This window comes from Salvelinus namaycush, chromosome 9 (assembly GCF_016432855.1).
Source record: "Salvelinus namaycush isolate Seneca chromosome 9, SaNama_1.0, whole genome shotgun sequence".
NCBI classification, from domain to species: Eukaryota; Metazoa; Chordata; class Actinopteri; order Salmoniformes; family Salmonidae; genus Salvelinus; species Salvelinus namaycush.
The window spans coordinates 9,397,005-9,413,259 of record NC_052315.1 but is presented as its reverse complement, the minus strand read 5'-3'; the positions used below and the strand labels follow the sequence as shown (position 1 = coordinate 9,413,259).

The 16,255-nt window shown below is 45.2% G+C and overlaps 1 protein-coding gene across 1 annotated transcript in view; it reads right to left on the bottom strand.

The window, feature by feature from the left end:
* Positions 1-15,248, bottom strand: part of LOC120053814 (obscurin-like) — a 55,074-nt gene extending 39,826 nt beyond the window's left edge. Inside the window, exons 1-9 of the mRNA XM_039001075.1 lie at positions 15,221-15,248; positions 14,782-15,066; positions 14,090-14,251; positions 13,894-13,998; positions 13,496-13,762; positions 12,923-13,192; positions 12,497-12,763; positions 12,017-12,280; positions 91-357 (exon numbers count right to left, since the gene is read on the bottom strand). Coding sequence (XP_038857003.1) covers positions 91-357; positions 12,017-12,280; positions 12,497-12,763; positions 12,923-13,192; positions 13,496-13,762; positions 13,894-13,998; positions 14,090-14,251; positions 14,782-15,066; positions 15,221-15,248 — 1,915 coding nt within the window. The remainder of the gene's footprint in view (positions 1-90; positions 358-12,016; positions 12,281-12,496; positions 12,764-12,922; positions 13,193-13,495; positions 13,763-13,893; positions 13,999-14,089; positions 14,252-14,781; positions 15,067-15,220) is intronic.
* Positions 15,249-16,255: the final 1,007 nt, after the last annotated feature.

Sequence of the window (16,255 nt, the reverse complement as noted above, 5' to 3'; positions counted from 1 at the left end):
CAGATGGACAATTGATAGTCGATAAGATGGGCATTTCTGTTCCAATAATTGTTTGGGCCAGACCTTGTTGATGATCTGGACCATACATACCATGTATTGTGACCTTGGCCTTGGTCTGGCTGGTGCCCAGGTCACAGCTATAGTGGCCTGCATCATCCTTACTCAGACTGTGGATGATGAGCGCTAAGGACTTCCCAAACTTGAGCAGCTCATGTTTGTCACTGCTGGCCAGGACCGTACCATCCTTCCTCCAGATGGGGGTGACCATTTCCTTAGAGGTCTCACACTGCAGACACACCTTCCCCTCCTCCTCCCCTGACATGTCTTCTAGAGACCTCAGGAACACCGCTGGCTTTTCTGGAGGATAAATTAAACAGTACAAACACATTAGTTCCTGATCTAATCGTACACATTCTTCCAAGCATCAGTGGCTCTTATATCTCTTGCTTGTCTAAAGTTACTGAAGGATAGGGCTGTTACAGTGACCGCATTATCGCCACACCGGCGGGTTACGAGTCATAATGGCAGTCAAATTCCACGTGACCGTTTAGTCATGGTAATTAGGCTTCTCAAAGCTGTGATGCTGCTGATGGTCATTAGTAGCCTACCAAACTTGCTAACTGCCTGGTACTCAGCATCCTATTGTCCCTCTAATCAATCTGACATCAATGCAAATGTAATCGAAAATCTAATCAAACACTTCATGAGAGTCCATGAGGTCATGTTGCGCAACATGTCTATAGGCTATGCAACTGCGGGCTCTATTAAAAGGAGGAGGATCCCATCAGCTTTCTATATACTAGGCCTACTATATTTATTTCTCAATTTTTCTAATATTAAGCACATTGCTTCTCTTTTCAACAGTATATGGCCTACCTGGCTGGCAAATTAACCAGGGGATAAGTGTTCCGCCATTCACTATTTATGTGCATGGATGACATGCATTTTTTCCCGCTGCCCCTGTTTTGAGACAGGTGCATGACAATGGTCCATTCTAAATCAAAACAAATTTCACACATGCATTATTTAGTATATGTAAAGACAAGATTAAATCAAGAATAGTCTGATGGGTGACAATATTAGCCTATCACTTGTGAATGATTCCCAGCTTGTGTGCAGTAAGGGAAGAAACGCATGGCTATTTTTTGCGACTTTTTCAAGTCATAGTCGCACACCTCATGTAGCCTAGCCCATAGGCCAATATGTTTTGATAAGGTTAGTATCACACCTCATGTAGCCTAGCCCATAGGCCAATATGTTTTGATAAGGTTTGTATCACACCTCATGTAGCCTAGCCCATAGGCCAATATGTTTTAATAAGGTTAGTATCACACCTCATGTAGCCTAGCCCATAGGCCAATATGTTTTGATAAGGTTAGTATCACACCTCATGTAGCCTAGCCCATAGGTCAATATGTTTTGATAAGGTTAGTATCACACCTCATGTAGCCTAGCCCATAGGCCAATATGTTTTAATAAGGTTAGTATCACACCTCATGTAGCCTAGCCCATAGGCCAATATGTTTTGATAAGGTTTGTATCACACCTCATGTAGCCTAGCCCATAGGCCAATATGTTTTGATAAGGTTAGTATCACACCTCATGTAGCCTAGCCCATAGGCCAATATGTTTTGATAAGGTTTGTATCACACCTCATGTAGCCTAGCCCATAGGCCAATATGTTTTGATAAGGTTAGTATCACACCTCATGTAGCCTAGCCCATAGGCCAATATGTTTTGATAAGGTTTGTATCACACCTCATGTAGCCTAGCCCATAGGCCAATATGTTTTGATAAGGTTTGTATCTGTCGTGTCTTTGCTATCATTAAATTGAAGACTTATAGTTTATATCAAAGATTCTTGTAATTAGGGATTACGCGATCAACTGATTAATAACGTAACTAATTAACTATGAATTTGGGGGCACCAAGGAAAAATATTCGGATTACAAAGTTATCATTTCCTAAAATAACTTTTCAGATATTTTATCTGATCAATTAGTCTTCGAATTAATTAATTATTTACTTTACCTCACGTTAGTCTCATTCCAAACGTCGTAAATTGTTGGTTATCTGCACGAACCCAGTCTTCACTATGAGTCATCCATACATCAATTGTCTTAAATCATTTATTTATTACTAACTAAGTAATTCACAGAAATGCATAAACAAACAAACAAACTTAAAATGGTTACATGAAATGATGGGAGAAATATGCCCTAGTGGGCTGAACCGGCATGGCGGCTTGTTAGACAAAGGGAAAATTGGGGGTCGACTCAGAAGTCACTAGAGTTCCTAACTATAACAATTGACATGCTAATCCTTTACACATGAACGCTCACTCATTCGGGAACAACTGCAATCAATATATATATATATATATTTACGCTCAGTGTGTCGTCTTGATCGCTGGAGGAAAGTTAGTTTCTGTTGGAGAGATTCGTCTGTCTCTGTCTTGGTTATTGTGGATAGTTCAGAGTGACATTCGTTATAGAATGGATGTTTCGGCGGTTGTCTTTCTTCGCGTTCAATGATACCGAATTCCTAGCTGCAGACTAGTAGTCAATATCAAAGACTTGTTCTTATTCGTCTAAGAGTTTAACCACGTGGTATGGTTAAAGATTCAGCAATGGTACTTAACCTTCGTTCTCCTCCTATGGAGAAAAAACATGGTCTGCTGATAATTTCTCAAAGTTGGGTTTTATTCGGAATTGCAGAAAGGGGCTGTCCCAGGATGTCTGACCCTAACTGGGCTCAGGGGCGGTCCTTGGATTTAGTTCAAATCAAAAGGGATTTGTATTTTTCTTCATTAACTTCTTATGGCTGCAAGCCCGACGTCGGTACACTTATGACAACAGCCAGCTCAAGTGCAGGGCGCGAAATTCAAAATATATATTTTTTAAATATTTAACTTTCACACATTAACAAGTCCAATACAGCATATGAAAGGTACACATCTTGTGAATCCAGCCAACATGTCCGATTTTTAAAATGTTTTACAGGGAAGACACAATATGTAAATCTATTAGCTAACCACGTTAGCAAAAGACACCACTTTTTTTACTCCACCAGTTTTTTACTCCATCAGTAGCTATCACAAATTCGACCAAATAAAGATATAAATAGCCACTAACCAAGAAACAACTTCATCAGATGACAGTCTGATAACATATTTATTGTATAGCATATGTTTTGTTAGAAAAATGTGCATATTTCAGGTATAAATCATAGTTTACATTGCAGCTACAATCAGAAATTGCACCGAAAGCAGCCATAAAACTTACAGACACCAACGTCAAATACCTAATTACTCATCATAAAACATTTCTGAAAAATACATAGTGTACAGCAAATGAAAGACAGGCATCTTGTGATTCCAGCCAATATTTCCGATTTATTAAGTGTTTTACAGCGAAAACAAAATGTAGCGTTATATTAGCTTAGCACAATAGCCAGAAACACTTGGCCACCGACGACTAGTTCACATCTACGATAGATATATGAAATAGCATCATAAAATGTTTCTTACTTTTGCTGATCTTCCATCAGAATGTTGGACAAGGTGTCCTTTGTCCAGAACAGTCGTTGTTTGGATTTAGAACGGCAACTTTCCCTCTTCATTTAGCACGCGCACTAGCCAAGTGGCACGGATCTCTCCATCGTCAACAAAGTCAGAGAACGGAACACAGCAAAACTCCCGAAAAATTTTCAAAAATCTGATTAAACTATATTGAAAAAACATACTTTACGATGACATGGTCACGTATCAAATAAAATCAGAGCCGGAGATAGTAGTCGTCCATAACGGCAGCTAAACAGAAGGCAATCCCACTGTCCACCTCGCGCTCCCAAGAGTACCGGAAATGAGGGACACGTCATACAAAGAGCTTGTATTCCAATTCAGACCAAGATAAACACTAAATTTCTTCTCTCACAGCCTCTTGACATCCAGGGGAAGGTCTATGAAGTGCACGTAGACTCTTACGTATCATGCCCATGTATAGGCAGGAAGAAGAACAGAGCCTCGATTTCAGACTTTCCACTTCCTGGTCAGGAAGTTTGTGCCAAATGAGTTCTGTTTGACTCACAGATATAATTCAAACGGTTTTAGAAACTAGAGAGTGTTTTCTATCCAATAGTAATAATAATATGCATATTGTACGAGCAAGAATTGAGTACGAGGCCGTTTGAAATGGGCACCTTTAATCAGAGCTACTCAATACTGCCCCTGCAGCCATAAAAAGTTAAACAGTCCAAAATCATATTACACAATTATACAAACAGTATCATACTCACTCATTAATTTTATACAACAAACTGATGTAAACCTCATATCTGAGGTTATTATACAAACAGCGGTATGGTAATGTAGCCACACAGTCTCCCATGAGTTTCCCACATTGTGACAAACGGACCGGTTAATAGCTGGAATCTTCACCGATCTTTTATACTTTTGCAGGAACATGAAATCTGTTCGCACCTCAAGTTCTGTGAGGTGGAAGAAAACCCTTTGTCCTGAAAGTTTACCCTCTCTCTAATACTGTTTGGCCATGAGGAGATTCTCAGGAATTTACGACGTCTCTCTGTGACCACAGCATGGGTTGAAGGAGGAAAGGGGGAGGCAGGGAGTGGCAGGGAGAGGGGGATGGGCTTTATGTACCTAAACAGGCAACGTCATGACATATCACAACAAAAGTGGCCAAATAACTTCTAAAAAATTAAGCACATTAATCCGCTTTACAACAGGTGTAGAACCTAACGCAGGTTTCAAATTTGGGGAAGTTCATTTTCACCATAAAAATGCACCTTTATTTTAAAAGCATTTCATGCATAATAGCATCTCACTTTTGAATGGTGTTTTCCTGCTAATAGAACATTTGCGCTTATAGCCTACTGCCATGTGCGCATTGCTTCGCTTATAATGTGAAGAAGTAGCCTAATAGTTTATCAACATTTTCAGCTAAACGTTATGATCTGTTGTGTCAGCCTCGGTGCTTAAATTTATTTTTTATGCTAGTGGTTGTATTAATTTGGGATCTATCGCCTCCCACAACTGTCACAGACTATGTTTGGAATATTTATTTATCGCACAGAATAGGTCGACTTTTGTACTATGGGGAATAGTAGATTGACATAGGCTAGTGCTTTTGCTTTTCATTAGGCCTATTCATCTTGTTGGCTGATGAAAAGTAAATGTGGACAGTTCTTCCAATATCTTCAATATGCGCCTCGCAATTGGATAAGGACGCACGCAACCGAGAGAAGGGGATTATAATTATTATATTCAGCCCAAGGGCACAACTGTAACGGATGTCCTGGGAAGAAGGAGTGGACCAAAACGCAGCATGGTACGTGTTCATGATGAATTTAATTAAATAAACTGAACACTGAATAACAAAAAACAACAAAGAGAGTGAACGAAACGAAACAGTCCTGAAAGGTGCAACAACACAAAACAGGAAACAACTACCCACAAACCACAGGTGGGAAAAGGCTACCTAAGTATGGTTCTCAATCAAAGACAACGATAGACAACTGCCTCTGATTGGGAACCATACCAGGCCAAACACATAGAAATAGAAAACATATAAAAAACACATAGAATGCCCACCCCAACTCACGCCCTGACCAAACCAAAATAGAGACATAAAAAAGGAACTAAGGTCAGGGTGTGACAACAACAGCCACTGGCTGCAAAAGGCATGGATTTTTCTAGGGTGCATTATGGCCACACAAAGGGGATACCGCCAGGAAATTGTAGGCATTATCAAGTGCTTGTCAAATTGTGAATGAGAGACTGATGAAGTGTGTACAGCCTGTGCAAAAACATAATACAATCATCGTTAGAGTCTCATCATGCAGCCTTACGCTTCAAACACACTGACAGCGTCATTGCGCAAAATTACACACAGCATCATCTGGATATGCATGCAACAAAAGTTCCACATTCCCCTTCTGCTACCATTTCTGTCAAGCCGTCTACGCATACAGTTTGACGCATCGTATGCACCACACCAAACGAACAGCAACTGCCTCTGCAACGCAATGCTGCAAGGCAAACCCAGCGTTTCATTGGAAATGAATGTAATTCTGGTGTACCAAAATGCAATGACACTGTTGGTGTGTTCGAAGCGTTAGAATCTATTAAACATCAAAACATATAGCCCAATGTTTGTATCACAACTAAAGTTACATAAGTAAATCTAAATTAAGCATATAGAAATACCTGTCTCTTTGTTTTAGCCGCTCAACACAGAATAGCTGCATGGGAACACTCCCTCAAATCATTTGGAGAAAATATCCTTTCTATTTTATTCAGCTATGGTCAATTGTATTCTTCATACTATAAAATAATATAAAATAATGCCACAGAATTCTAAGCATATCTTGTCTGCTAAATGAACTAGTGTAGCCCACAGCCATATGGCATAGCCAGATCAGGGTCTAATGTAAGGACAACTCAGAGTATGCTATTCTGTTCTTCTGAAATAGACTACATTTTCTTCATATCATGCTTCTTTAGACCTGTCTAAAATAAATAATGGATTTTTTGTGTTGTTGTAGGCTATATTACATGGATTTATTCAACTTTTTAAAATGTAGATGTTCTCAAGGTCTGCATCAGTGGCTTGAAGGCTATGCGTGGAAGCCAGGAGATGCTAAATGTGTTTATGTTATGTGGGCATATGGACTAACCATTCCGCTGGTTAGGTAAAAAGAAAAGAAAAAAAAAGAAAAAAAAAGTTCAGTTAGCACTCCAAAGGGGAGTCAGGTTTTATTTTTATTTTTTATTTTTATTTTTTTTATTTTTTGTGGCTTTGTTTGGTTAGGACAGTTTCTCAGGAAAATGAGTATGGAGGGAGCCATACAAGCCCTGTTACAAGCGGCGGCCACCCAACAAGAGGCAACTAGAGCTCAACAAATAGCTCATCAGGATGCAATGCGAATGTACCAGGACACGTTACAGGTCCAGCACCGCACCAACCAGCTGCTCAGAGAAGAGCAAGAGAGAAACACCCGGGAGTTAAGAGAAGGCCTAAAGGGGCTAGCGGACCAAATTGGGGCTCAATTACCAGCTGCAAATACCCAGAGGCGGGCCAATCATTTTCTTCAAAAAATGACAGCACAGGATGATGTGGAAGCATATCTTACCACCTTCGAAAGGACTGCAGAGAGGGAGAAGTGGCCGAAAGAAGAATGGGCAGGGCTTCTGGCACCATACCTGGCAGGGGATGCTCAAAAAGCGTATTTCGACCTGGAGTTGACAGATGCACAGGATTACGATAAACTAAAGGGAGAGATTCTGGCAAGACTGGGAGTGACCGATACCGTGAGGGCACACCGCTTTCACCAGTGGTCCTACCGATCTGGACAACCTCCCCGAACACAGATGTTCGACTTGATTCACCTGGCATTGAAATGGTTGCGACCGGAGACCCAATCCTCCGCCGAGATTGTCGAGACCATCGTACTCAACCAGTTTCAGCGAGGTCTACCCCAAGATGTGCGACGATGGGTTGGCCAGAACGAGGTACTTTCCGCCGACCATCTCGTGGGCCTAGTTGAACGGTATTGTACGGCAGGAACAGCTGAGCAGGCACAGGAGGAAAGATTCCCATTCCCCAGGCCTGGGCGAACCAGCGGACAGGGTAAGACTGTCCCAACAGGTGGAGGGGGAAGAGAGCAGCGTGGGGGCATGAGGAAAGAATCAGAATCGGGCCGAGACACTAAGGGAGAAAACGGAAACCGGGACCGGGGGTCGAGGGGGTCTCCCGCCCGAACGCCTATTATCTGTTACAATTGTAATCGACCAGGACATATTGCAGCCTACTGCCCTATTAAAGAAGAGCCAATGCAATGTAACCTCGGTGAAAAAGAAGATGATATGTGGTATGCATGTCCTGTTGTAACCACTGTACTTGAAAGATCAAGAAACAAACATATGTGCAGGGTGACGGTTGAAGGGAAAGAGGTTGAAGCACTGCTGGATTCTGGCAGTATGCTAACCCTGGTCGTTGCAAACCTAGTGCCAACTCATAAACTGGATACAAGTCAGGATATCAGTGTTAAATGCATTCATGGGGATACCCGTCTGTACCCCACAGCCTTAGTGAGCATACAAACAGAGGACGATTTGCTGAATTGTGAGGTCGGCGTGGTCCCAAAGATGCCATATGATGTAATATTGGGTAGAGACTTTCCTAACTTTGCGAAGTTAGGCCAAAAGAATGGCATATTTGAGAAGCCAACAACCCTGACCAAGCAGGAAGAAGCATGGGGCCTTCAACCAAAGCCAAGAAAAGAGGTCTCCCAGGGGCCAACCTCACAGGTGCTAGTAGGGGAGGATGAGGATGAAGTGGCAAACCTCGTTGACAACGAACAGCCCGGTACTAGTGGGGCTGGGGTCAATCTGAATCCAGAGGATGACGATCTAGAACCAGCAGACCTGGCAGGGTCCTTGACTAATTTCGGGACGGCCCAAAACCAGGATCCAACCCTGCAGCAAGCCAGAGCAGACGTGCAGGTCGTCGATGGTACTCCCATAAATGATGGGATGAGGCGTAATAGTTTTCCCCACTTCATTATGAAAAAGGGTTTGGTGTACAGAGTCTCAAAAATAGGGGTTGATGTGGTTGAACAGTTGTTGGTCCCCACCCGGTACCGGAGGACAGTACTGGATCTAGCTCATGGGCACATTCTGGGTGGACACCTTGGTATCGATAAAACCCGAGACCGGATTGTAAGGAGGTTTTACTGGCCAGGAATTCAGGCTGAAGTGGCTCGGCATTGTGGAGAGTGCCCGGAGTGCCAGTTAACAGCTCCCCGACCAGCTGTTAGAAGCCCGTTAGTGCCACTCCCCATAATCGAAACGCCATTTGAGAGGATAGCGATGGATATAGTGGGCCCACTACCCAAGTCCGCCAGAGGACACCAATACATTCTGGTCATTCTAGATTATGCCACTCGCTACCCAGAAGCCATTCCCCTTCGGACGATGACTTCCAAAAATATTGCCAAGGAATTAGTGCTCTTGTTCACCAGGGTAGGGGTTCCAAAGGAGATCCTTACTGACCAGGGGACCCCCTTTATGTCCCGCCTTATGGCGGACCTTTGTAAATTGTGGCAGGTGAAACAGTTGAGGACATCGGTTTACCATCCTCAGACGGACGGGCTGGTTGAGAGATTCAACAGGACCCTGAAGTCAATGCTCAGGAAGGTAATCGATAAGGATGGGAAAAACTGGGATTGCATGTTGCCGTATCTGATGTTTGCCATTAGAGAGGTTCCTCAAGCCTCGCTGGGGTTTTCTCCCTTTGAGCTGGTATATGGGAGGCACCCCCGGGGAATCTTAGACATCGCCCGGGAAACCTGGGAGCACCAATCCACCCCGTATACTAGTGTCATAGAGCACGTCACGGCAATGCAAGACAGGATAGCCACAGTCATGCCCATCGTCCGAGAGCACATGAGACAAGCACAAGAGCACCAGCGGCACACTTATAACCGGCAGGCTACCCTGAGGGAATTTCAACCGGGAGATAAGATGTTAGTGCTGATCCCCACGGTAGAGTGCAAACTACTAGCCACATGGAAAGGACCATATGAAGTACTGGAGAGAATAGGAGAAGTGAATTATCGGATCCGACAGCCAGGTCGACGGCCACAGGAACAGATCTATCACATAAACCTGTTAAAAGCATGGAGAGAGAGAGAAACACTAATGGTCACATACCCTACACACACTCAGGGGGCAGCCGAAGTAAATATTTCACCTACTCTGTCCCCAGCACAAGTACAGGAAGTAAAGACCCTGATCCAGAAAAACAGAGATGTGTTTTCAGAGGTACCCGGCCGAACTGAGGTTACGGCTCACGATATCGTTTCCCTACCAGGGAGAAAAGTGAGCATGAGGCCATATCGGGTACCCGAGGCTCGACAGGCCGCGATTAGAGCAGAGACAGAGAAAATGTTGACAGCTGGAGTGATCGAGGAGTCACATAGTGAGTGGTCGAGCCCAATTGTGATGGTCTCCAAGCCCGATGGGTCTTTGCGGTTCTGTAACGACTTTCGGAAGGTAAATGAAATCTCCAAGTTTGATGCCTACCCCATGCCCCGAGTAGACGAACTACTGGAGAAAGTTGGTAAAGCTCGGTACATTACGACCCTGGACCTGACAAAAGGGTACTGGCAAATTCCTCTGACCCCCAGGGCCAAAGAAAAGACAGCCTTTGCAACCCCTGACGGTTTGTTTCAATACACCGTCATGCCATTCGGCTTACACGGGGCCCCAGCCACCTTTCAACGGCTCATGAACAAGGTCCTAAAACCGCACCAGGCATACGCCGCAGCTTATTTAGATGACGTGGGAATCTACAGCCCTGATTGGGAATCCCACTTACCCCGGGTACAGGCGGTGTTAGACGCCCTTAGAAAGGCAGGGCTCACGGCGAACCCTGCCAAGTGTTATGTGGGGTTAGGGGAAACAGAGTATCTGGGATACACCGTGGGAAGAGGGTTAATCAAACCCCAACGTAAGAAGGTGGAGGCAATTAGAGAATGGCCGAAACCAGTAAATAAGAAGCAAGTTCGAGCCTTCCTAGGGCTGACCGGTTACTACCGGAAGTTCATCCCAAGTTATGCCACAGTGGCCGCCCCACTCACCGACATGACTAGAGCCAGAGGGCCAAACATGGTCAAATGGGATGAAAGGGCCACCAAAGCATTTAGGACATTACAGGAGGCTCTCTGCTGTAATCCAGTGCTGGTGGTACCAGACTTTGAGAAAGAGTTTGTGGTTCAGACGGATGCCTCAGAGGTCGGCTTGGGAGCAGTGCTATCCCAAGAGGTAGAAGGGGTGGAACACCCCATCCTGTTTTTAAGCAGGAAGCTGGAACCACGGGAAACCAACTACGCGGTCGTTGAGAAAGAGGCGCTGGCAGTAAAGTGGGCTCTAGAAAGCCTGAAATACTACCTGCTGGGGCGCCACTTCACCCTCATCAGTGACCATGCCCCACTCACCTGGATGCATAGGGCTAAAGAGAAGAACGCTCGGGTGATGCGGTGGTTTTTGAGTCTCCAACCGTTTCACTTTGACTTGAAACACAAAGCAGGGAAGGAAATGGGAAATGTGGATGGGTTATCCCGCATGCACGCATATTTTGCTGCGGTAGCCCGACCTAGGGGGTCGGATCTAGGGGGGGAGATGTGTGGCAAAGAAGGGGGTCGAGTGATAAATGGCAGATATGTGAGAGCAGAACTAATAAATTACTAGATTACTAAAATGGCCACCCCGATCAGAACTACGGATCACAAAATGGCCGACTGCCAAAACTACAAGTCCCAGAAGCAAGGGAAACCCTCAGAAGGTGGAGCCGACACACAGATAAAGGGTCAAGAAAAACCAGGAAGAGGGAGAGAGGGGTGGAAGGATCTATGAACAGTAGAGAAAGAGACAATAGATATTGGCTGGATTTACCGTGTATGAGCTGGACTGTTTTGGACTTACCTGTTGGCGTTTGGACCTGGACATACCGAGAACCCGATTCGTGTACCGAACCCTGCTATCCTTGACCTTGCCTACGACCTGGGTGGACCATGACGGAGAAACAAACACACAGGTACTGTCCTGTTCGAAAGAACTCTCATTCTGGGGTAATTTGGTGACAGTTTCCCACTTAATTTGTGACAAACGCTCATAACCTTGAAGAGGTTTGCCACAGTTAATTAACGGTCAAATACCGTGAGACTGGCAGTAATTTGCTTGACAATCACTGGCTGACGAAATGTCATGACCTCCACAGCCTTACTGAAGGACATCAGATTCAACCATCTTCAGGTCTCAGTCAAAATCAAGTCTGGCAGATTTGCCTTATTTTCGATAAGATGTAGATACTGTGCTTTAAGACTTTAAGACAGTACTGACTGGACACGTACAACCACCAGCATTCCACTTGTTTCTCAATTTCTCTTGCAGTGGCTGCTCACAAGTGAGAATTGACAACTGTACAAGGCTCACCTTTGACCTTGAGGGAGGTGGACTCGGTGAGCAGGCCGGCTTGGAACGTGACTCTGCTATCCTGGGGGCGGAGCATTTTGATGGTGAGGCTGTGGATGGTGCCCATGTTTTGGATCCTGGTGACGGAGGTGGCGTTAAGACGGTTGTCGTTCAGGAGCCACTGCACATTGGCGACCACATAGTTGAGCTCACAGGTGAACGTGGCGTTACTATCCTCCTCCACTTCCACGTGCTCCAGGTGCCTTATGATCTTTAGCCTTCGCACTGAACAAAAATATAAATAGCTCATATCCATGGTGTCAGGGTTGGTTTATATCTACTGTTCAACACAGTGTAGATTAAACACAGCATACAGTACTTTGTGGTATATAAAGACAAAATCAAGCATGAAGCTGCAATTCATTTCCATGATTAAGCATCTGAACATTGAAGCTTTGTCTATAAAAACACTTGTATTCCTCTTTTATTCATCATCCTCACCCTCCACAGTGACCTTAGCCGTGCTCTTTGACCCTCCAGCCATGCAGCTGTACTGGCCGGTGTCGGTCTCCTTGAGACCCTGGATGGTCAGCTCTGCCTGGCTCTTCTCCGTCCTCATGCTGTACTTGCTGGACGTCTGCAGGGCGGTGCGGCCCCTGTACCAGCGTACCACCCTGGGGGAGGGGGCAAATTGACAGCTCAGTGTGACTGAGCTGTTCTCTTTAGCCTCCACGTCTGGCATGGGCTGGACCACCTTTAGAGGGCGCTCTGGGAAGATACAGAGATGAATAATGATATACTGTAATACTGTCCTGTACAAATCTCTAGCAATACAGTGATCTAGCCCAGAGCCTGGAGGGCCACTGTCAAAAGTAAGCAGGGGTTCGTTCCAACTTTCACTTAGTGATAATCAATGAACTACCTTACCCTTCACAGTGAGCTGTGCGGCAGAGCGGCTCTTCCCGGCGTTGAACTGCACGGGGCCTGTCATAGAGCTGTCTGTGCTGCTGAAGCAGAGGGTGTGCATGGTCCCTTCCCGGTCTATGCTCACTCTAGGCCCCTCCATCAGGACCTCTCCATCCAGGGTCCACTTGGGAGGTCTCCCCACCCGCAGGCTGATCTCCACCTGGAACAGGGCCTCCCTGGGCTCTGTAACCTCCAGGGACCTCAGTCCCCGCACTATGCTGATAGCCTGCTCTGCACGCATAGGGAGCACACACACCCCATCAGTATCTTCACATCCAGAGAAACAGAGTAAATGGCAGAGAGAAAGGGTACACTCCAGGAAGGGAGTGAGATAGATAGTTGGATTACTTCATTGTGGATACAGTATATTTGGTTGAAGGAGGGGTTTTGGTGATTCATCGATTGTAAGTAAGAGGGGGACACACACACTTTGTATGAAGATTTGCTTATAAACTGTTTATTAACGTTTAATATTAGGAATATAAGTAACACTGGAACTGTTAGAACTAATCACAATGAGTGTGAGCATCTCACCCTCCACTAACAGCTGACAGGATGTCTTGTCATCACCAGCATCACAGGTGTAGGTGTCCTCATCAGATGAGGCCACGTCGTCGATGTGGAGCTGCCTGTAGATGTCATCGCTGACGATCTGGTGCTTCTGGCTGGGCTGGATCTCATTCCTGTTCTTGAACCACCTGACCTGGGCGTTGGCCCGCGACACTTGGCACTCCAGCAGGCCTTTGTGTTTGTACATAGCAATCTTCACTCTCAGAGGCTTTACTATCTGCACAGGCAGCTCTGTGGAGACAGCAGTAACATTGAACGATTGTTTAGTGAACATTAATCAGAGAAGGTCACTTAGGGCCAGATAGATGTTTTTGAGTCACTGAGGAGCATTGATATTGTTGAATCTCAAAATAGCTGTTTACCTTTTACTGTGAGAATTGCATAGGACGAGACCCTGTCTGCAGTGAACTTGATCTCCCCAGCATTTGCTGGCCTTACAGATTTGAAGCACATGGTGTGAGTTTGACCTGTATTCAGATAGAAATACATGTTTCATCAGTAGAATCCTGACCTGTAGACACATGTCCATGACTCGTCTCAGTTGTGTCCCATGCTCACCCTCATGTCTGATCTTGACGTTGTCTCCGTGTTTGATCCTGGTGTTGTCTCTGTACCAGCGCCCGTCCACATTCTCATAGTTGACCTCGCATTGGAAGGTCACACTCTGCCTCTCAGTCACTTCCTCATCTTCCAATTCCTTCACGATCTGGATGTCTCTGGCTGGCAGACAACCACAGACAGACAGACAGACAGACAGACAGACAGACAGACAGACAGACAGACAGACAGACAGACAGACAGACAGACAGACAGACAGACAGACAGGGAGACAGGGAGACAGGGAGACACAGGGAGACGGACAGACAGACAGACACAGGGAGACGGACAGACAGACAGACACAGGGAGACGGACAGACAGACACAGGGAGACGGACAGACAGACAGACAAAGGGAGACGGACAGACAGACAGACAGATAGACAGATAGACAGTAGTGCCAGACATTACCTAGAGATCCAGTATGGGGTTTGATCTAAATACGTACTGATGTATCTGTGATCTGTACTGTGATTTATCTATAAATGTGTGTTGTTTCTAGGCCAAGCCATTAGCCTGGATGTCAAGTTAGTGAGAAGATATCGAGCTAATGTAGACTTCCAAGCTATTACAGAATAATTAGACTGAAAGATGGTCATACAATTGTCCCTGTACTTTGCATTACTCCTCTGTTGTGTCCTGTCATAATGTTACCTATGACAATGAGTTGACCTGAGGTTTGAATACAGCTTTGGGCACCATCAGTCTGGAAGGAGAACAGGCCAGTGTCTCCTAAGGTGACCCGGGTGAAGGTGAGAGTGTGTTTATTCCGATGTGTAGTGATGCGACAAGTAGGCTTGGACTTGAGCTTGACCCCGTCCTTGGTCCACGTGCCATCTATGTAGGACAGGTTGAGGGTCACCTCGAAGGAGCAACCCTCGCTCTCACACACCTCCACATCCTCCAGACCCTTCACCACCAGTAGCTGGGTCTGGCTCTCTGCAGACAGACGGTCAGAAAGTAAAACACACACACTTGTTGAAACCTTTTCATATTTATATAACAGGTCATTGAATATTGAATAAATTAGAAGGAAACATAAAGGTGAAGACAAGTAACTGAATAGAATGTGTGCCATCGAGTAAGGTCTTACTTGCAGCAGCTAGTTTTCTCCCAGACATATCTCCCATGGTCTGTCAGGAGGGATGGTCTCAGCCACTTCTGATTGGCTTTCCCCTTGTCCGTATCCCTAGGTTGTCCCTAGGGCTAAAACTATACCGTTTCATACATCTTTTAAAACATGCTATAAGTCAAGAACATTTTCATGTTGACTTGTAAATAACCTCTCCACTCTCTCATTCTCATTGACATGTGTTAAAATGGAGGACCAATGTGGCCAGAACCCGAGAGCAACACTTTAATATGGATATACTTGGATGTGGCGTGGCTGGGCCTGTATAATGAAGTAATCTCTGACACCTCAATACTTGCCTGAGCTCAGCTTCACTAATATAGACTCAGCAGTCTGCATGTAAAGTATGTATGCTAGTAATGAGAAAAGAGGATCCATTAACCTCACAATGGGTTAGATCACGTGTCAAACTCATTCTAAGGAGGGCTGAGTGTCTGCGGTTTTTCGCTCCTCCCTTGTACTTTATTGATGAATTAAGGTCATTGATTAGTAAGGAACTCCTCTCACCTGGTTGTCTAGATCTTAGTAAGGAACTCCTCTCACCTGGTTGTCTAGATCTTAGTAAGGAACTCCTCTCACCTAGTTGTCTAGATCTTAGTAAGGAACTCCTCTCACCTGGTGTGTAGATCTCAGTAAGGAACTCCCCTCACCTGGTTGTCTAGGTCTCAGTAAGGAACTCCCCTCACCTGGTTGTCTAGGTCTTAGTAAGGAACTCCCCTCACCTGGTTGTCTAGGTCTTAGTAAGGAACTCCCCTCACCTGGTTGTCTAGGTCTTAGTAAGGAACTCCCCTCACCTGGTTGTCTAGGTCTCAGTAAGGAACTCCCCTCACCTGGTTGTCTAGGTCTCAGTAAGGAACTCCCCTCACCTGGTTGTCTAGGTCTTAGTAAGGAACTCCCCTCACCTGGTTGTCTAGGTCTTAGTAAGGAACTCCCCTCACCTGGTTGTCTAGGTCTTAGTAAGGAACTCCCCTCACCTGGTTGTCTAGGTCTCAGTAA